This window comes from Cryptomeria japonica, chromosome 5, assembly GCF_030272615.1.
Source record: "Cryptomeria japonica chromosome 5, Sugi_1.0, whole genome shotgun sequence".
Taxonomy (NCBI): domain Eukaryota; kingdom Viridiplantae; phylum Streptophyta; class Pinopsida; order Cupressales; family Cupressaceae; genus Cryptomeria; species Cryptomeria japonica.
In genome coordinates, this window is record NC_081409.1 from 722,840,827 (window position 1) to 722,862,809 (window position 21,983).

At 38.0% G+C, this 21,983-nt stretch overlaps 1 protein-coding gene across 1 annotated transcript in view; it reads right to left on the bottom strand.

The window, feature by feature from the left end:
- LOC131032822 (oxoglutarate-dependent flavonoid 7-O-demethylase 1-like) overlaps positions 1-21,701 on the bottom strand; it is an 83,884-nt gene extending 62,183 nt beyond the window's left edge. The window contains exon 1 of the mRNA XM_057963869.1: positions 21,534-21,701. Within this exon, the coding sequence (XP_057819852.1) occupies positions 21,534-21,701 (168 nt within the window). The remainder of the gene's footprint in view (positions 1-21,533) is intronic.
- Between the last annotated feature and the right edge of the window lie 282 nt (positions 21,702-21,983).

Here is a 21,983-nt window from a genome sequence, read left to right on the forward strand (position 1 = left end):
ATTGAACATGATAATGGTTTTATAATGCTAAATACAAGGTCATTTGAACCAATTAGGGATGAGCCCTATGTTCTTCCAAGCCAATGTGAGCAAGTATTTTACTCAAAGGTTCCACATAAACTGGGTTGGTCATTTGTTGTTAGACATGATCCAAGAGGAAGGCCGATAAAGTATAATGTGATGGAAGAAGAAGATACTGAAGAAGTAGAAGATGAAGTGGATGATGATCACGATCGACTGTTTCACAATGATGATGAAGAAGAACAAGAAGAAGAACAAGAAGAAGAAGAAGAAGAAGATAATGATGATGATGACAGCGATGGTGATGATGATGGCGAAGACGTTGATGATGATGATGACGATAACGACGACGACGACGACGACGACGATGATGATGATGATGATGATGATGATGATGATGATGATGATAATGATGATGATGACCTTGATGTTCATGATGATGACGAATGAAATGTATGAGGAATGTGATTAGTATATTATCTATTGAATATTGACTTCTTGATAGAACTTTTTTTACATAATTAATTCATTCTATTTTGAATTCTAATGCCATTACATAATTAATTCATGATGCACCTTTTAATATGGAGATGGAGATAGGGGGTGTGACTATTTATGTGACAATTTTTAAACTATGTTTATTTATGGAAATTGGATTGTTCCATTTAGTTGAGGATCCTACATACTCTACATAAAGTAAAGGTAAGGAATTACAAAATTTACAATGATTTTGATGACAACATCTTTTTATTATTTAATACTCTTTTTGTCTACAAAGTTCATGTTGTTCATGTTGTGTATGATATTATTGCGCTAACATTTTTTATATTTTTTCTTTGTCACAAGCTGACATGGATCCATCACATATCACAGACAGAGATGTACCTTGCGACACTTCTACCAAGCAGGTAAACCTCATTGTAATTGTACAAATTAGGTAGAAGCAAATTGTTACATTATTATGTTCTTTTTTTTAGTGATTTATACTAATTTTGTAATTGTTAATGATATTCTTGACACAGACGGATGTTTGGGGAAAGGGAAAGGGAGTTGCAGTACCTGATCACCTTTCTATGGATGTGGAATCATTAGGGTTAAGCAATGATGACCCTGAAGATCCCACAGACCTTGTGAAATTCTTTAAAATGCCTCTTATAAAAATTAGAAAAGAGATTGTTGCTTTGGTAGCCGTGCATCCTACCACTGATGAGATATGACAGAGGGTAGAATTATTGTATAAGACAATAGAAAACTTGCAAGTAAGCAGTAATGAAAGCTTTAATTATAACAAAAGTTCAATAATGGTTTATATTTTATTCTCTTTTTATGTCATTAACTAAAATATGTATGTATTGTTTTTACAACAATTTATCCGCCCTCATGAAAGTCGTTCCTACGATCAGGGTGTTGCAGGATCAGGTGATGACGATTTTCTTGTATTATCACTTGCTTGGCTTATCACTTTGAGTACCCAAAACACATCATACTTGATACTGTCAATTTTCAAAATAAAGGTTCATCCTTGTTTACAATTCTTGCACTTTTCATATATTTAATGTATTATTCTTTAGGTGTTGTCAATGTTACTGTGCAAATGTCAATGCCACCTCATCAGAGGTCACCCCCACTTGTATTGCTGACTATAATGTCGGCAACATGTAGCATGCAGACATCCTCTAGTGCACGTCATATTGGCCCGCCCACTGTTGGTAGATCCCTCTTTTGCTCTATCTTTTGTCATGTGTTTATTTCCCTTCAAGCATTCTTTCTTGAATTCTAATGCCATTTCATAGTGGATTCATTTTTTGCAGGAGGAGATGCACATGAGGATGTGCCACAGGTGACTACTGCTGATAACATAGCATCATTTCTTGGATCTTCTTGTATTGCTAGTACGAGAACATTGTAGGCCACATTCGTGGTGAGCAACGAAGAAATGCTTCCCTTAAAGATACAAAAGGTTCCAGGTACTTTAAAATTATTATTATATATACTCTAATTGTAATTTACTTTATGATCACTCATTTTGGATTAATATTGATCCCATGAATTTTTTGCAGGCAATGATATTTTCTATAAACATCTTAGTGACATTGCATTGCAGATATTTGGGCCCACCATACGTAAAAGGTGGTACATCATATGTGAACTAACCCTTATCCACTTTTGATTTCATATCATTGCTAGAATACTTTTCCTTTGATCCATTTCTTGAAGTGTAATAAATGTAGCTTCAGTTCATTTCTGAATCTAATAGGTTTGTTTTTGCTTTAAAAGGTGGAATGACCAAGAAAAAAGGTTAAAAGATGAATTGACAAACCAAATGGTTGAGTGGTTTGGAAATGACACCTTTGACAAAACCAAGTTGCTTGAAAAAGCTGGCACATATCTAAAGTATGTGAGGGACCAATACAGGACCCATTTGGAGAGGAACCTAAAGTACGAGCATCCCCCCATGATTCTAGAGAGGGAGTGGAAGGACCTGATTTTGGATGCCAAGGAGAGAATTGAAAGTAAAAAAGGAAATACACCAGTAGATGCCAGAAGAATGTATGGGATACTATTAAGAATGTAATTATGTACTAATTAATTACTCTTTATATTTATAATCTAACATATTTCAAACTTTTTATAGACTAAGTGACACGTCAAAGGCAACCAAGGCAAGGCAAGAAAAGCACGGGCAACACAAACTCGGCTCTGGTGGTTACATGAAACTTGTTGCACGAATTGTAAGTATCTCATGTAAACTCCCATATTGTCTCAAAATAAAGTGACTATATTTGTTTTAAATAAGCAAGCAATGATAACAATGTGCATGTCATTGGAATGCAACCTACTAATTGTGAAACACCACCTGCACATGAAGGTCCGGATGTGCATCCCAGTAGTGGAGGTATTCATTTGCTATTCAAATTTATTTATTCAGATATTAATACAATTAAACATCTTAATTTGTAATTAGAGTAGTAATTAATGTAACCTTTCTTGTTAATATTTTAGAGCATGTAGTCAGTGGTGAGCAAGTGGAGCATGATCTGGGTACACAACCTCAAGAACGTGATGTTCCCACTCAGGTAAAGAGGACCGTGGTGTTCAGCATGTTGAGGTTGAGGCTACACAAAATAATGTGGCCCCATCAGGTAAAGAGCACACCAATTATGTTCTCTAAATTAATGAAATACTTGTAACAATAATTTATTTTTTTTGAATTTAACCCATTTCTTTGTTAATGCAGAGGACCCCCCTTCGCTTCAGTGTCCTCATCCTCAGTATAGGACTAGGCATACATTAAGATCATGAGCAGTTGGCGGAACATTTGTAGAGGGGGGAAATGATGAAGACACCGATGTTCCACTTAGTCTTTTCATAGCTTCAAAGAAAAAGCAAAGAAAGAAATGATTGTAATCTAGCTTATTTGATAATGACTAATTTTTATGTGTTAGTGAATGTAATTATGTGCTAATTAATGGTTATGGACGATATGTGTTAATTAATATTGATGAATGTTGTGTGTTAATTAATGTTATGTGTTAATGAATGTTATGTGATATTAATGAATGAATGTTATAAGATGTTAACGAGGAATTTAGAGTGGTGTTGGGGGGGGAGGGGCCAAAGGAGCTTCCACCTTCACGTGGTTGGCCCTGTTAAGTAGATAATATTAAACTATTCTCAAAACCAAGTGAAGCTCAACAAGGTAACACACTTTTCAATATTTCATTATGTTGCATAGTTAATCTTATTAAATAATGTATATTGAATCTTAATTGCAGGGTCCAACAGAGCCAACACGAACAACAACACCACGAGTTGCTAGGTATAATGAACTCCCATATTTTCTTGTCTGTAAACGAACAATATGACTTGCTTCTAGTGTTGATATCCAAGGTGGGACTGCAAAAGTTATGAATATGCCTCATCCTTGTAAGTTTTTTTATTACAACTCCTAATTCTTGAGACTAAACTTTTTTTTCTTGATGTTTTTCACTAGTTGTCATAACCTCTGATTTTGATGCTTGTGCCTTAATAGAACTAGATGTTTCTTGTATGCATACTTGGTCAAGGACTACATTATGATGCTATAGGGCTACAAACTAAGATTATTTATTGTATTGAGTTGCACATTTGACATGAGTTGCCCTATGACTTCTATGCACATTTATGTATGTACACTATTTCTAGTTTCTATATTGATATTAATTTTGAGAAAATATTACAAAACTCAAAGTATTCTCCATAAGACTAGAAAAAAGCTCAAATAAATTTCTGCAACATTTTCTTACTTGCGATCATTTTTTTAGGAGTCCTGGTATCCATTTATAATAGTATGGATGCATACAAGCTTTGGACCCTTCAAAAGAAAGTTTGTTACAAACAACCGGTCATTTTCAAGAAACGGTTATAAGTCCTTTTTAGCATCTGCGGCTTCCTCTGTTTGTTGTTCTGTTGCAACCTCCTATAACTGCTCCTGAGCATCTTCTTTCTATCCCATAAACTTATCTTTCAACTCCTGATACACATCATCACTAGGCCAAGTAAAACTAGCAATCTTCTGTTTCATATCTTCTAGCCACTTCCAAGTGACTCATACATGCCCAATCTTTGTTTCTAGGAAACCATAATGAGATTTCACTTTTTCAATTTCCTCAATTGTTTGGACAAATAAGGATGTGTCATCAGTACTAATAATCTGATTGATCCTTATGGAAAAATTGTGGTCCACCTCCTTTAACCAAGTCTTCTCTTCCTTTAGCTGGACAGGACCAATGAAACCTCCTAGAAACATTTCAAATTTATGATTTGAATATTCTTTCCTATAAAGTTGGGATTTTCTTTTTATACCTACTCCTTCCACTGAAAGAATATTCATCTCTTTTATAAACTCATTTGTGGACCTTAGATTGTCATTCTCTTCTGCATCTGCATAGGAAGAACACATGAGCTCTAACTCTTTACCTCTAGGCACCCACTTATTCAGGATTGGTTCCAAAGTGGCTTCTTCTTCTCTCAGTTTGATCAAAATCTCAAGAATCCTCTTCATATTTATGTATACATTGGAGGTTTTGACTGAGTCAGCAAACTTCAAGATGGTGGCTTTCACCTTCTCCTCATATTTGTTTGCATACAATGTCTAAGCTTGTTTCAATTTTTCCAACTCATGTTGGATATTTTCAGGTAATTGGGAACTAGAAGGCATAGGAGAAGGGGGATATTCAATGATGGGACTAGTAGGAGGGGGTCTTGCTAGAGAGGAGGCTATCATGAGTGTAGAAGATTCACCAGGATGATATTGACTTGCCAGTTGACTCTAGAGTCTAGCAATTATGTTGTCTTTGTTGGCTATTCCTTCTTTAGCATCATTATAAGCTTTTAAAATAGTCTCCAACTTCAATTGGAGATTAGCCTTTTCTTGCTCCTCTTTCTCTACCACCGCAACACTGAATTTTGTAGTCTCTAGGACTGTGCTTGCAGCTTCCACTACCCCTGTGTCTTGGACTCTTTTAACTATCATGCCTCCTAAGAGGCTAGAATCTGATGCATCCTTCCTTCTTTTGTTTTCATCCTTCTTTAAAGACCACATGACAAGAGTGGCATTATCTTTGCTGAATGTCACTCCTTCCATAGGCTTTCTTTCTTTCCTCACTGCATCAAGCACTAAGGCATCAACTATATCCCATTCAAGGAGAATCAACACACCAGCCTTTGCTACCATTTCTCTTCCTTTCTCAGGGGTGATTGTTTTGAACTCCTCCATCATTTCTTGCTTAACCTCTTCTTCTACCTGAGTTGTATTTTTAAGAGGCTATTCACTTTTCCTTTGTTCACATCTAGTCTTGAATTGATCAATATTTTGCTTCCATAGAAACTGTATAAAAGCTCCTGATGTGATAAAATTACTGTCAGCTAGGAATTCTTCACTAGCTTGCTTAACAGTAAGGTCCATCTCTTGGCCCTTTAACTCACCATCAATCAAATCCATTTCAGCATTAGGTGGCTCTTCGGGCATCCCCTCTTGGGTCTCCTCATAGGTATAGGCAATCTCACCAAGACTCCCTAACTGCAATAATTGTTCAGCCACAGCTTGTTCATATCTAATGTGGATAGGAGAATGAGATGGAGAATATTGAGGCTCATCAGTTTCAATTTCCTTTCCCACTCTCTGCTTCTTAGGGGAATCCTAGATGTCAATGACATCTTCAATTTTCCTCTTCCCTTTTGAAGTGGAAGGCTCACCTATCACTGGCATTATCACAGTGTACTTTGACCTTTTGTGCATTACATAGTCACCACATGGGATATCACTAGCAAAGGAAGGCTTAGCCAATACCATCTTAGCCTTATCAAGCTCATTTTGCATTATGGCCTCCCTCTTTTCTTTTAAGGTCTGCATGAGATCTTCAAAATAAAGAATTAGGAATTTTATTTTCTCCTCAAATGGATTGAAGCTAGAAAGGGGGTCATAGCCAGTGTCAATTTGATGGATAAAATCAAGGGCTTTCTTATATGCCACCCACTTCTCCTTCCTCAGTTCTTGCTCATCTAAGTTGAATTCATTTCTAATCAGATCTTCTGGGAACTGAAATTGATGTGGCCTACCTCTGCACACTGCTCTTTTTCTGAACATGCCATTGAAAAAATCCTTAGGGTCTGCACATCTTGACACTGCAGTAGATAGCCTATATAGCTTAAAGAATTCTTCAAAAAATCTCCATCCACCCTTAGTGATCACAAAATGGTGAGCCATGGTAATAGTTGGGAAAATAGTCCCTTTACCTCTATTGGTTAGCTCTGCTTCTTGTACTCCCCCAATTTGTCTTGGGACTTCTGCAATCCCTATCTTCAATGGGACCTGATAGGGTAGTAAAAAGGGGGTGCCTCTAAATCTAAACACTCTAAAAATAGTAGACACAGGGTACAAATATATGTCTCCCCAATTGTGAACAATCTTGATATCCTCTGCAAACTCCTTTGGTCTGAGAAACTCCAAAAGAGCCTTAGGAATTCTAGGGTTTTCTCTGCATAGAAGAATCCTAATTTTAGATGCAAAGCATCTATCAAACTTTAAATAACTTGCATCTTCTTTATCCCAAGATAGAACAGTACTCCACAATTGCACTGGCATCTCCTCTTTATCCTTGACCTTAATCAGGTCCATCTCCTTTCCAAAATAATCAGCCCCTTTGAACATAAACATATGCGTTAACATGGAGTACAATCCAAATGGCCTATCCACCTTACCATTTTTGATTCCTACTAGCCCTTTATGAATTGCATCAGCAAGGTATGAGGCATAATCAAATGTTATTGCTAGGGAGGGGTTTAGAATTTGTGCAATCATTAACATATAATGGGTTGGCATATTCTTTTCAACATCCTCTCCAAAAATTTGGCATAATGCCCAATACATACCCTTAGCTCTCAGAGTGAATAGGTTGAGAGAGAATGGTTCCATTGTGCTGGGGCCTACAACTATTAACCCCCCTATCTTTACAAAGAATTCTTTCAATGGGCCACTTCTAAGATGATCCCTTTGTGTGTTGTAAACCTGGGCTAATGACTCAAAGTCAATAAGTTCTAACAAATTGGAGGACTCACTAAGTTTAAACACTTTCCTGAATTCATCTTCATTTATCTCAATCAAGACTGATCCCTTTATGTTCCTCATGCATCTTTCCATAGAGTCATAATTTTGTGCAATTAGGGCTAACAAATCTACATCCATAAAAACACCTAGGACCACAAGCTTTCCTACATCCTGCTCCCATATGCCATTCAAAGGAGCTGGGGAATTCCTCTGCCCAAAACTGACTTTGAAGAGTCCTAAGCCTGACAATCCTATTTTAGGGTCCCTCAACCAATTACCCTTATCATAAAGGCCATCTCCAATTTTTAGACGAGGGTTCTTAGGTACTAGCTCTTTGGCCTTAGCCCCAACATTGGTGGACATGGTTAATTGCTCTAAAAAATCATCACAGATATTTTGGTCCTGGTAATTCACTTTCCCTATAAATTCTCTTCTGGGTGCCATTCTGGTCAAACAATTATACCACTAGAAGCTAGCACAAACCTCTAATGAAGTAATTCATACAGTAGTATTTGAGAACAAACCAAGAGTTATCAAGAAAAGCACAAGAAACTTGATTATTCGCCTGAAGAAATCGCTCTGCAATAATTTTCTCTGCAACAAACTTTGATGAAACAATACTTAGTAATCAAGTTGATGTGAACTCAAAAGGGCAAGTTGGCATTTAAGTTTTTAGAAATTAACTCCACATGCTTTGGCTTTCTTTTCAGAATTAAATTTGCCAAATCGAATTCAAAACTAGCTCCAATGGGTTATAATTTCTCTAAGTCTTTCCTCTATTTCGCTCTTTCGCAGAACATAAAATCCATGCTCTTTTCTTTCGTGAAACAACACTGGCCGTTGGATCTTGAGAACTTACATCACCTTTATCTCCGTTTAATCTCTTTGCTTTAGTGTTGGGCCCTACCTCCTTTTCGCCACTTCGCGGAGTTTAACAGTCGTGCACTTTTCCTTCACGAGGCCATGCCAAGCGTTAGATCAAACTCAAATCACCCGACCTTTAACTCCAACCAAGACCGTCAATCCTTTTAACTAACAACGAGAAGCCATTGATCTTTTTCCAAGCTCTACAAAAAGTGGCAGCTATTATGCCACGTCACTCCTCCATGTGTTTTCTACCTATCTTTCGTGACTTCGCAAACATTATTCTTCGTTTGGCTTGCAGCCACAAAACCACGAGAACTGTTATATCAAAACAGACCTAATCTGCTTTTAACTTCATGCCATGCCTATCCCTTGGGCCATCGGCCTTTTCGCTACTTTGCAATGACTAACTTGCTAGAATCTTATCTTCGCAAATTCACGTGAGCCGTTAGATCTCAAGAACTTGCTCGTTGTTTACTCTTTTTATTACAACCTTGCCCAGACCCACTACATACCGCCAACTGAGTGCCTTGTCACTGCCATGTCATCACCAAAAGGGGTTACCACATTTACTACCACTCTTAGCAGGACCCTCCACCTTTTCGCTATTTCACTGAAGGTATAGCTCATGCATCTCCCAGCCACGAAACAATGAGAAGCCATTGATCTTTTTCCAACCCAATCATTCTTTAACCAAAGAAGACCGCTTATCTTTGGGACCCGCCAAACCCTTTCACCACTTCGCGAAGGTTAAAACACATTCAGCTTGATCTCATGAAACCACGTTGTCCATCTGATCAGATGAAACAAAGAGAGATGGCTTCTATCGATGAAACCATGTGTATCAGAGACATGCCTTTTAGTCTCCTTGAAACTCATTCTCAGCGAAATCTTTTTGTTGTTCGCTGGTTTTCATGTCAAAGAGACTTTGGACTTTGGTGACTTCTTTTGTCCTCCCATCGAAACTCATATCCTTATTGATATCATTCATCGATGTAGTTTTCTTCTATTTTATTGATATCACTTTTTCGATGAGAATGCTTCTTTCGGTGAATCTTCTTTATCTTGCATCGATGATATTGTTTCTTCGAAAGCCTTTTCTCATCGGTGGGGGCCACCTCTGCTTTCTTCGATACCTTTTGTTGGTGGGACCATCCCTTTCAGTGAGTCTTTTTGCACTGATAGTGTTATATCCTCGAAGACCATTTCTTGTCGATGAGAACCATCTCCACTTTCCTCGATATCTTTTATCAATGGAGTTACTGTCTTCGATGAGTCCTTTCTGAAGTTCATTAGCATTTTCTTTCTTCGATGCCCCTTTTATATCGATGAGACATCACTGGGTCTCATCATTACTGTTTGAATCTTAGATACTTCAATAGAATGCTTTTAGCCAAGAAAGAAGTCCTTATCATTGGGTCCCGCCAAACCTTTTCGCTACTACGCAATAGGTAACTTTTGGGCATGTTGAGCTCGCAAATCCACGTGAGCCATCCAATTGACTGAGAGTTGTGCGGCAATTACAAGGCCCGATGGTCATTAGAAAAGGCAATTTAAAGGCGAATAAAAATTAAAACATTTAAAAGGACCGCCTAGGTAAAAAACAACGGGGGGAACACTTTGCATGACAAAAGGACCCATTACTTAAGTGAATAAAGTAACACGAAAATAGAATTATAAGGGTTTTTTCTCAGACATTTTGAAAGTGATTAAACCTAAACCCTAAACCCTCTTTAGGACCCAAAGCAATAGAAGTCACAAGGCCATACCAGAGCCAAGAATTTTATAGACTTAGCTAATTATGGAAAAGAATACCCATTTTTTAAACAGTGATAACAGTAACCTCTAAACCTTTATCTCTTCCCTCAAAAATGAAACTTGCCATTTGAATTCCTTTCTCATATTGATTAGCTTAATAATATTTGTTCAATGTTTTTTATCATTAAAATATTACCTTCCTTTTAGATAAATTAGTTAGATTCTTATTATGTTGAAGAACATTTAGTTAGTTTTCTCCTTCAACTGAAGTAGTAATGTTTTATTTTGAAATACTCAATTTTTTATCTTAATATAGATCACAATTTATTTTCTTTAAGTATAGAATTAATGGAATATTACATATGGTATCAAAGCAACCAAGTTCGACGTTGAACCTCAGGCTTTCCACCTATAAACAAAACTATATACATATGCAAGCGCACCATGGTTGAGATAATATGAATGTGCACTATATACAAAACTATATTCGCAAACAAATCTTTTATTCAAATCCACATTATGAAACACAGAGTTTTACTAGAAGAACACAAGTAACCTTATCTCCTTTAGATAATATCACAAGCAACTGCCTACAGAAAGATGCAATAATCCATAGCATATACACAAAGGAAAGATGACTGATTATATTATGTATGTTCACAAAATGGTACAATAGTAAGCCTGAGGCTATATTCTACTTCTTCTCTAATGATCCTTATTGTTACAAAAATTCCCTCATTTATATGAGGGTATACATTGTCACCAAGCATCATGGCTTTTCAGCACATAACTATTAATTAGCACTTTTGTTAACAAACTAGAAGATAAACAAGTTCAACATTCCTATGTGTTCAATGTACTTATCATCTTTATACATTAGAACATCATTGTTTAGTGTCCTCATGTCGCTTTCTATCTTGAAATGATTGGATAGAATATTGTTAACACAAAGTGACAAATCTTTGTCCCGATCCAACTCTGCTACTACTCGATTCTTCTCATCACTGAACTCTTGTTTCCATTGTTCCAACGATACTAACTCACCATTACCATAAAAAGAGGGCACCCTAGGGGTATTCCCATCGTCCAGCCTCTGATGCTCTTTCCTTAATTGATTTGCCAATTCATCATGGGACTTCAAGTGAGCCTCGGCTTCAATTTTCTCACCTAGATTCATCAGACTGCTGTCATTCATCAAGCCTTCCAACCAAGACTTGAGCCTTTCATGCTCTTTCACAGCTTTGACTATTCTAGTGTATGTCTTCCAATAGATTTCTGCAACCTGCATCATACTTTTGAATCTATGGTCGATGACCTTGAGAACTAACTTATCCATCTTTTGCTGTTCCTTTTTTAGTTGCCGAGATGTCTTGTCGGCCCTATTCCTCCATTACATAGCGTCTATCAAGGCATCCATGGCATCTCTATCAACACCATATGTCATCCCTGTTTGACTGGTACCTGTATCAATCTGAAGCAATCTTGCTTGTAGCCTCTATTTTTCTTCATCGGTTTTGTCATATAGGCTTTTGTATGTATAATTTTCTCGGACCAGAAACTCTATCTGATCTTGGTTTAGTTTAGTGACATCCAAATTTAGTTTGGCAGTTGTTCTAGGGTCAGTCTTTCCAACCTGTTGCACCATCAAATGTCCAAAAGCTTCTTCTATATCAACCAATATAGGTTTTTTATCTTTGGGATAGATAGCCCATTGTAGAATAGCCTTCTGATCTGGATCATATCTTGATCCTCTAAAGAGTTTATCAATATCTTTTGGCATTAGTTGCCTACTTGGGTCCTGTTTCTTGAGGAATCCATCAAACAACAAGGCAAAGTTCATGTCTCATCTAGAGTATAATAGCACACCAGCTTCCTTAAGCAATTGTCTTCCCTTCTCAGGTGTCATTTCTCTCATCACAAGATCCATCTCCTCTTGTAACTTTTGAAGCTGCTGCTCTTCTTCACTATTTCTCATTTTATTCCTAATTTGAGATCCTTTATGTTGATAGATGAATGTGGTGAACTCCTTGGAAGCAATGAAGTCACTATCAGCAATGAAATCCTCATGCTCCAGGAATCTGATGTTAGCCACTTCTCGAACATTCAGTCGTCCTGTTGCCAAGTCTATCGGTGTATCCTCTGCATAACCAGGGGGTAATCCTCTCGAGGAGTGAATGGAATGATGCTAGATGTGGAAGAAGGAGACATATGAGCCAAAGGCTTTGTATTCCTAATATTATCAATGTAATCCCTAAAAACATGAGGCGAGACTCCCTCAAGTATTTCCAATTCATGCTGCACAAGTTTGTTGGCCAACTCCAAGGGGTCTTCAATCTTTTGTAGCATGTTCTCATCCATTTTCCTTCTATAAAGCTTCCATTTATAAGCTTGCATTGCTTTCTCAAACTTTATTCGCTTCACTCTGGCCTCTTCTCTACCAATGTTCTTAATGAGGTCATTTGGTAGGTAAGATTTATGCTCTCCAGCCTTCAGCTTTTGTGATGACCGGGATAGCCTTATGTATCCTTCAGGATTGAAATTGGGCCTTGGATCCCCCATAGCCATGCTATAATAATCCAATTTTTTCTGTAGCAAGCCATAACTCTCTGAAATTTTCACAATAAAATCTGAAAATACTAACAACCCAGGTACAATTGATTGTTTTCCATGGCTTGTCAGATGTTTTGTACTCACTATTGATAGTTGCCTCACAATTTCTAGATAAGCCACTTTGTTAGGGACTGTAAGTGGTAGTAAGTATGGTCTCTCTTTGAACCCGTATACCCTGACTTGTGTGCAGTCTGAAAAATAATACCAATCTCCCCAATTGTGTTCAATTGAGGGATCTTCAGCGAAATCTTTTGGTCTTTGGAATCTTTGAACCTCTGGTGCAAGGGCATGATCGCACGGGCATCCCAATAGTCTATATAATGGCTTGACAAAGAACTCCTCAAAATGCCAATATTGATTATTCACATACCTCTAGTCCCATGAATAAACCCATAGTTGCATTGGTTTTCTCATTCCAGCATTGTCATATGTCCTGACACATAACTCTTCTAGCCATAACCCTTCATCTTGTCCCACATATAATAGCATATGCATAAGTAAGGAATAATGCTTGAAATGAACATTGATGACATCCCCCTTTAACTTTTCTAACCCATGATTCAAAAGCTCAACCAAATAAGCAAAAAAATCAAAGAAGTGGGGGTCCTTAGACTGCAAATCGGCACAAATGACAATGGCTGCAATATCCATCAAAGGATGGGCTTTTATCCCTAGCACTTGGGCAACATAGCAATAGGTATACTTGAAATATGGATGGAAAGAGTTGACATCATAGGGAGCTTTGTCATCCTGACCTAGTGGCACTAAGGACCCTGCATTCCTAGGTCTATGTATAGGGAGTCTCCACGTTTTTTAAATGTGGTCTAGGTTAAAAAATTCGCTTGTTAACTTCTTGAGGTCAATCAATTCTTCAAATCCCCAATCCAACTCGAACATGGTGTCAATAACCTCTTTTGTGATTGCAAGAATTGGCTCACACATGTAGTTATATATGGTCCTGGTTTTAGGGTCATAATTATTGTCAATGTCTTCATGAGCTCCACATTCATGAATACATTAGCCACAACTACCCTTCCTAAGTTCAATCACCATAAATTGTTGATAGGTTGAGGGGCAACTCTTCTGTTGTACCCATATATGAATAATTCATACCCTCTCAACTTTGTCCATATGTCTCCAAGATCCTAAAACTAGTCCTCCAAGCCTTCCTCATCAGCTCTAATCTTCTTGGACCTCAAACTGGATGATGGGCACTGGTCAATCAGGTCCTGGGCCAAAGAACGCTCTTCCCTTTTCTATCTTTTAGGTTTTTCTTCTGCAGCGATAGGTTCTTTTCCCTTTCTAGTCTTATTAGTTTTAGATGATGATTCCATTTGAATTTTGTAAAAGAGGTCTGTGTGCAAACAACTTACTTGGAATTACTGAGCTTTATCTATGAATTCACCCAATTCCTGCTTTCAGTTCGTCTCCTGTGAATTCCTTAATGTTGTGCCCTTTGATGGTTGATCCACTACTTATGGCGTATTTAATTAGTTAGTAATGGAGCTTTCGACAACGGTCACTCGAGCACACATTTGAATTTAATGGCAATGTGACCTTCCCTGGGATTTGTTTATGATTTTTGAGGCAATCAATAATCATTTCAGTGAGGATATGTCTTTCGATCATTTGTTTCTTTAGTCCATCGATCTCTTTGTTTCTATCGACAATACTTTTGTTTCAAATATTACTTCAATCAAGTATTTTTTCCCTTCATTGAAATACTATATTCGGTCAGTATGGTTGTCTCCTCATCGAAACATATCTGATATCCATCGGGTCTTATGTCAAAGAAACCTTGGGCTTCGGTGTCCTCCTTTATTTTTCCATCGAAATACTTCTTTCATCGATATCACTATGCCCCATCGATGAATGAGTCTATTATCTCACCGAAGCTTTTCTTTATTTTCCCTTATCGTTCTTCACCGATAAAGTTACATCGGCAAAAACATGCATATCGAGAACATGCCTTTTAACCTCCTCGAAACCTATATCCTCATCGATATATTTTATCGATGTAGCTTCCTTTTGTCTGATCGATATTATTCTTTTGATGAAAACGCTCCTTTCAGTGGGTCCTTTTTATGTTGCACTGATAGTATTATTTCCTCGATAACTTTTCCCGTCGATGAAGACCCTCTCTGCTTTCTTTGATATCTTTTGTCGATGAATTTTAACCTCCTCGAAACCTATATCCTCATCGATATCTTTTATCGATGTAGCTTCTTTTTGTCTGATCGATATTATTCTTTTGATGAAAACACTCCTTTCGGTGGGTCCTTTTTATGTTGCACCAATAGTATTATTTCCTTGAGAACTTTTCCCATCAATGAAGACACTCTCTGCTTTCTTTGATATCTTTTGTCGATGAAGTTATTATCTTCGGCGAGTCCTTTCAGCGTTTCCTTCCTTCGATGGCTCTTTTATATCAATGATAATTATTATTTTTTTTATAAAAATGATCATTGTCAGAATTATGACGAATACCTCCACAGAGTCCATTGGATTGTCGAATTTCTGATGGGCATGGCATCGTCGACCAATCCGATGTTGAGTTTTCGACAATGGATTTTGTCGACACTTTGACGAAAATTTGTCAAAAATCCGACAAATGGCCATCGAAAATCAGCTCCGAATGTACTAGTGATACAACATTCCAATTCATAGCACTAATAAAATCTGGGATGATACCTTTGAGACTGATTCAAGTGAATATGAATGGGGTAGCTGTTCTAATATTCTTGATGATATTGCAGAAAATAGCAATCATACACCCATTTCTAAAGAAGCATACAACATAGAATATCGACCACTTGAATTTGGTCCACAAAATATCTATGATGCCACAGCAAACGAGCAGCGACATTATGAGCAAGTCTATATGGAAAATGATACCATCGAAGACCTCGACAAAATCCTTGACTTCTTTAAAACCAAAACCAATCACAATGAAACCTCCATCTTAACACTTATAGTAGCAGACTTGATCCACCAAACGACTCCTTACCCCTTGTCTTTCTTGATCTCATCGACTGGGACGAACCCGAAATACATGATATACCAATTTTCCAAAATGATGAATCTATTATCCACTACTTATGTACCCTTAACCCAGAAACAAGCTCTACTAGTGAACAAAGTAACGATGTCTGCAACCTAGGGAATGCCAAGTCTCTCAATCGTAAAAATGAACCAAATAAAAGATTTATGGCTAAAAACCAGTCAATGGCAGCTATGGATCACAAAAAAGTAAAAATAAAGGACACATCTAAGGGTGGAAACCTTTTTAAGGCACCTAAAGATGGGAGACTTGACACTCTTCTTGAACATTTTCATGAGCGATCACCCATATTGATCGAGCCCACTCAATCAATCAACATTGGTACTACAGAAGCAGCCAAAAGCATACACCTGGCAGAATCTCTGATAGACAAAGAAAGTTCAACATTTATCAATTTTTTTAAAGAAAAGAAAATCAACTTTGCTTGGTCATACACAGATATGCTCAGAATTGATCCACACTTAATCATGCATCACTTGTCCATTACTCCGAGAGTCAAGCCAGTTAAGAAAAAACTATGAAAAATGAATCCACAGGTGGCACTCATGGTCAAAGCTGAACTAAAGAAACTATTAGATGTCAGATTCATTCGACCCATTGACTATGCAGAATGGATTTCCAACATAGTACCAGTATCAAAACCAGACAGCAGTATCAGAATGTGTACTGACTTCAGAGATGTCAGCAAAGCCTATCCAAAGGATGACTTTCCTTTGCCCAATACCAACATAATTGTAGACCTCACAGCAGGCCATGCAATGCTCTCACTAATGGATTATTTTTCAAGCTATAATCAAACAAAAATAGCCCTAGAAGATCAAGATAGAACAACGTTTACCTGTCCTTGGGGAACGTACTATTGGAATGTTATGCCTTTTGGCTTAAAGAATGCAGGAGCTACTTATCAATGAGCAATGACAACAATCTTTCATGATATGATGCATACCTTCATGGAAGACTATGTGGATGATTTACTAGCTAAATCCTTCACCAGAGTAGAACATCTAAGCATATTAGAAAAGATTTTTGAACGATTGGAAAAATTCCAAGCCAGGCTCAACCTTAAGAAGTGTGTCTTCGGGGTTACATCAGGTAAGTTACTAGGCTACATAGTCTCAGCTAAAGGTGTTGTAGTGGATCCAACAAAGGTACAAGCCATTATGGAGATTCCACCACCAAAGAATATCAGTCAGCTCAGGTCACTACAAGGATGACTCCAATCAATCAGGTGATTCATCGCTCAACTAGTAGATAAAAGTCTCCTATTCAACCATTTGTTACATAAAAATGTACCATTTGGATGGGAAGCCAAATGTGCAAAATCTTTCTATCAAATCAAATAGTATCTGATGAACACACCAGTTCTAGTACCACCAATAGTAAGAAAGCCACTCATTTTATACATTTCAATAACAGATATATCATTGGGGGCACTATTGGCACAAGAAGATCAACAAGGAAAGGAATGAGCTATATACTACATCAGTAGGACATTGAATGGATATGAACTCAACTATACATTCATTGAGAAGGCTTGTCTAACAGTAGTCTTTGCTTCTCAAAAATTCTGACATTATATGCTAGCACATACAATTAAGCTAGTGGCAAAAAGTAATCCCCTCAAATATCTACTTAGCAAGGCAGCTCTTACAAGCAAATTAGCTAAATGGGTCATGATTCTCAGTGAATTTGATATCCACTACATAGAACGAAGAGCTATCAAAGGACAAGCAATTGCAGATCAGCTGGCTGAAGTACCGCTACCAGGCAAACAAACTATGGAGATTGAATTTCTGGACAGGGATGTTCTTGCTATCTCTACCAAACAATGGACCCTATACTTTGATAGATCCTACACACAGCATGGTTCAAGAGTTGGCATTATATTCATTACTCCTGAAGGACACTATACCAAGATCATATAGGCTTATGTTCCCATGCACAAATAATGTGGCTGAATATGAGGCATTGGTTATAGGCATCAAAATGGCCGTAGAATGGAAAATCATAGAGTTAAAGGTCTACGGAGATTCACAACTAGTTGTCAATCAAATCAACAATGACTATCAGACAAAGGATGACAAGCTACTACCCTACAAGCGAATGGTGGATGACTTCAAGTAATATTTTGTACACATCACCTTCAAACAAATGCCAAGGTTGAACAATAAAGAAGTTGATGCAATGGCTACTATCGCTTCATTACTACAAATTCCAGAGCAACAGAGTCGTTACGATTTTCTGGTAGAGCAATTGTTCTCCCCTACCTATGACCACTCAGAATCCCATGTAATCTATGCCTTGACTGGTTCGGATTCTCCATTATATGGACCGATATACGATTATCTAAAGAACAACATCCTACCCATTGACCTATCTCAAAACCAAAAATGTAATTTTATCTGACAAGATGCCTGTTATACCCTTACTGCTGATACTTTGTACCGTCAAGGTCTAGATGGTACTCTTCTTCGTTGCCTTGATCGTAATGAATCTGACTTCGCTTTACATGAGCTTCATGAAGGTATTTGTGGCACACATTCAAGTGGGACTACTCTTGCTAAAAAGCTTCTAAGAATGGGATATTACTGGCCGACAATGGAAAAAGACTCTTATCACTTTGCAAAAAAGTGTCCTAAATGCCAAATCCATGGCAATCTTATACATGCACCAGCACAGGAACTGCAACCATTCACAACATCCTGGCCCTTTTGTCAATGGGGACTGGATTTGATCGGCAAAATTCATCCTTCATCTTCAAATGGACACAAGTTCATTATAACTGCAACAAAATACTTTACCAAGTGGATAGAAGCAGTCCCCATGACCATAGTGACTAGAAAATAAATTGCCTCTTTTATCCTAAATTATCTAATCTGCAGATATGGTATTCCAAGCTCCATTATCACCGATAATGGATGACCTTTCAAAAACCAAGATGTTTGAGAACTATGTGAGAAAATCAAAATACAACATCGTTTATCTACACCATACTACCTGCAGGGGAATGGTCAAATAGAAGCATCCAATAAGACAATATTAAAAATCCCAAAGAAAATAGTGAATGATGTAGGCAAAGATTGGCATGTACAACTCAATCCAGTACTTTGGGCATACAGAACTAGCATCCGTACACCTACAGGAGCAACACCGTACTCATTGGTATATGGATCAGAAGCTATTTTACCCCTGGAGGTAGAAATTCCATCTCTCAGAGTCTCTCTAAAAGGCTTAATCCCAGATGAAGAGTATCGAGTTAACCGACTACAAGAACTTGAACTATTAGATGAAAGATGTCAGCATGCTTATACTCATCTCAAAGCATATCAGCAATGCATGTGTAGAAGCTACAACCACAAGGTCATTCCTAGGAATTTTAAAGTTGGTGACCTAGTACTCAAGGAAAATCCTAGAAATCAACAAGATCGAGAAAAGAAAGGGAAATTTGAACCTAACTAGTTAGGTCCCTATGTCATCATATCAGTCTATGGATTAGGTGTTTATCAGCTAACAACTTCAGAAGGACATGTGCTTGATGAACCAACTAACAACATCCATTTGAAGAAATACTACACTTGAGTAGTCTAATGCACAGAAAAAATCAAAAAATAAAGAAAAAGCAAATAAAAAGGTACAATAAAAGCAATTGGTGAAAACCTAGCAAATAGGTGCTATTGTGAGAGGATGGCTCCTCTATCTATATCTATATCCTTATCTCCGCAGTAAAGCACTATCGACCATTGCCTGACATTTTATCACAAATATCCATTCAGGACATACTTAGCGTAGTCACTATCATGATTTATCCATCTAGCCTTTCACCACATCTCACCATGGCTTGGTAATCACTGTACATACCCACATCAAGAGGTACACTTAGCTAGGGGCAATAACCGTCAAAAACTTACAGCATGTTCAAATCGTCAAGACTAATTGCAAACTCATAACATCATATCCAACAAACCAAAAGCTCACCAAATCACAAAGCACAACATCAATCGCTAAAAACAAGATTCACAAAAGAAATACGATGGATGATTCTCTAAAGTATCAAATGTTGCATTTTGCATAAAGTTTTGACTATCTTTGCATTTAAACTTTTTGAATTATTGGATTCTCTAAATTTTCTCCACAATGCTTCAAAGCTAGAGAAACATCGAGAAACTCCAATATTTTCTTAGTTTTCTGTCTATGAGGCAATCGTTTTTACTATGTAGATACTTGTCTCGAGACGTGATTAATAGCATATCACTGAAGACATGATTCCACTTTACGCATACAAATGGTTTAATCTTGTCTGTTTATATGCAATCCGCACTTAGGTCATCCTGGTTCAATTATACCTTGACGCTTGTGCTATCTTGCAAAATCAAACATCATGTAAATTTTTCTCAAGTCATCATGGTTCAATTATACCATTATGCTTGTATAAATTTTCAACATATCCAAAGATCAATCAATGCTCAATGATGATACATATTTCAAAAGCAAAAAACATGTGGCTATATCAGGATGACAAATGCAAAATGAGGATGCTCAAAAATAATTAGTTGCATATCAAGATACATCTCATTTTCAAGATACATCTCACATCTCATAACACTATGCATTTACATCACATACATCTATCTAAGCATTGCATCATCATAGAATAAAGCAAAAGCATGTAGAAAGCATAAATCCATAACACATCACATGATCAAAGAAAATGGTGTCATATATATATATATATCAACAAATGATCAATATACAATATCTGTCATGCCTATGCCCAGTACAAATAAAACAATGATCAAAAATACAATGGCGACAATGTCTCTCAAGTGTGACTATCTCCTGAAGGAGATGGTCTCACCGCAGATGTCCCAGCCCCTAGATCTCCAGGTGGATCATGTCTTGACGGCCCTGTCACACTCTACTCTCTGATCGTGACCCGATCTCTTGAGATCGACTAGATCTCGACTGTGTAAAACTCTACACTCAACGCTCCCTAGGCACCGCATCCCCATAATGGCACTGGTACTACTCCACATCCTTGGCTCTCAAAGCCATCTCTCTCAAGGTGTCTCTCATCAAACCACCTGTTGCCACTCTCTACGAGCTCGCTATGAGCTCCTCTGCTCAACCTCACCACTCTATCTCAGTATCATGCTCTAGGGTCAGCTAAGTAATTTGACGTTGCTGCACCAGCATCTGTGCTTGCAACTTCTACACCGACAACTATAGTGATCTGATTTGTGCATCCTCCACATGTGTCTGGATCTATATCTGTAAGGGTACCTATGAAGGGGTACCCCCTGTCCCTCTACCTATCCTCGGTGCTGGCGGAGGTAATACATTTGACCTCCTCCTCTAAGTCGGTCTCTGCACATCCTCATATCCTCCCACTACTGCCATCACCTCCTCCACCCGCTCCTCCTCTCCAGCTCTGTTTGCTAAACCCCCTCTCCTTCTATCGAAGACCACCCACCAGAAAACTCTCTCTGCCCATATCCCCCTCCCACCTCCATCTCCACCCCTATCCCCACTCCTCCATAACTCCAATCTCCCTCTAACTGCACGCTGACCTCTCCCACCTCCTCTATCATCTCCTCCATCTCCTCCTCCTCCATCACCCCCTTCCTCATCTACCTCCTCATCATCATCGTAACCTAGAATCATCTCCGTTGGATCAGATATCCTGGCTACTGCCCGTGCTGCGAAGAGTCCTGCAAACTCATGAGTCATCCCTGCATCCATGATATCAGGGGTATAATCCCAAATCTGGTCGGCTAACTGAAAGAACTCATCTACGGTCATCGTGTTTTCAATTGTAGTACCCCAATCTGGGATATCCTATCTCTATTGAGCATATAGACATGCTCCCTGTGGAATGCCCTGCTACCACCCATACTGACGCAGCACCTGACTATGCAAAAACCTCTCTATAATGAAGGGCGTCCGCCCTGTCAAATATCAGGACATGAAGACATGTGGCATATCCATCTCATCCTCCACCCAAACCTCACAACCTATATATGGTCACCAGACAACCTTATCAATATCATCTAACACTCTCCTCCAATGCTCTAGTTTGCACAG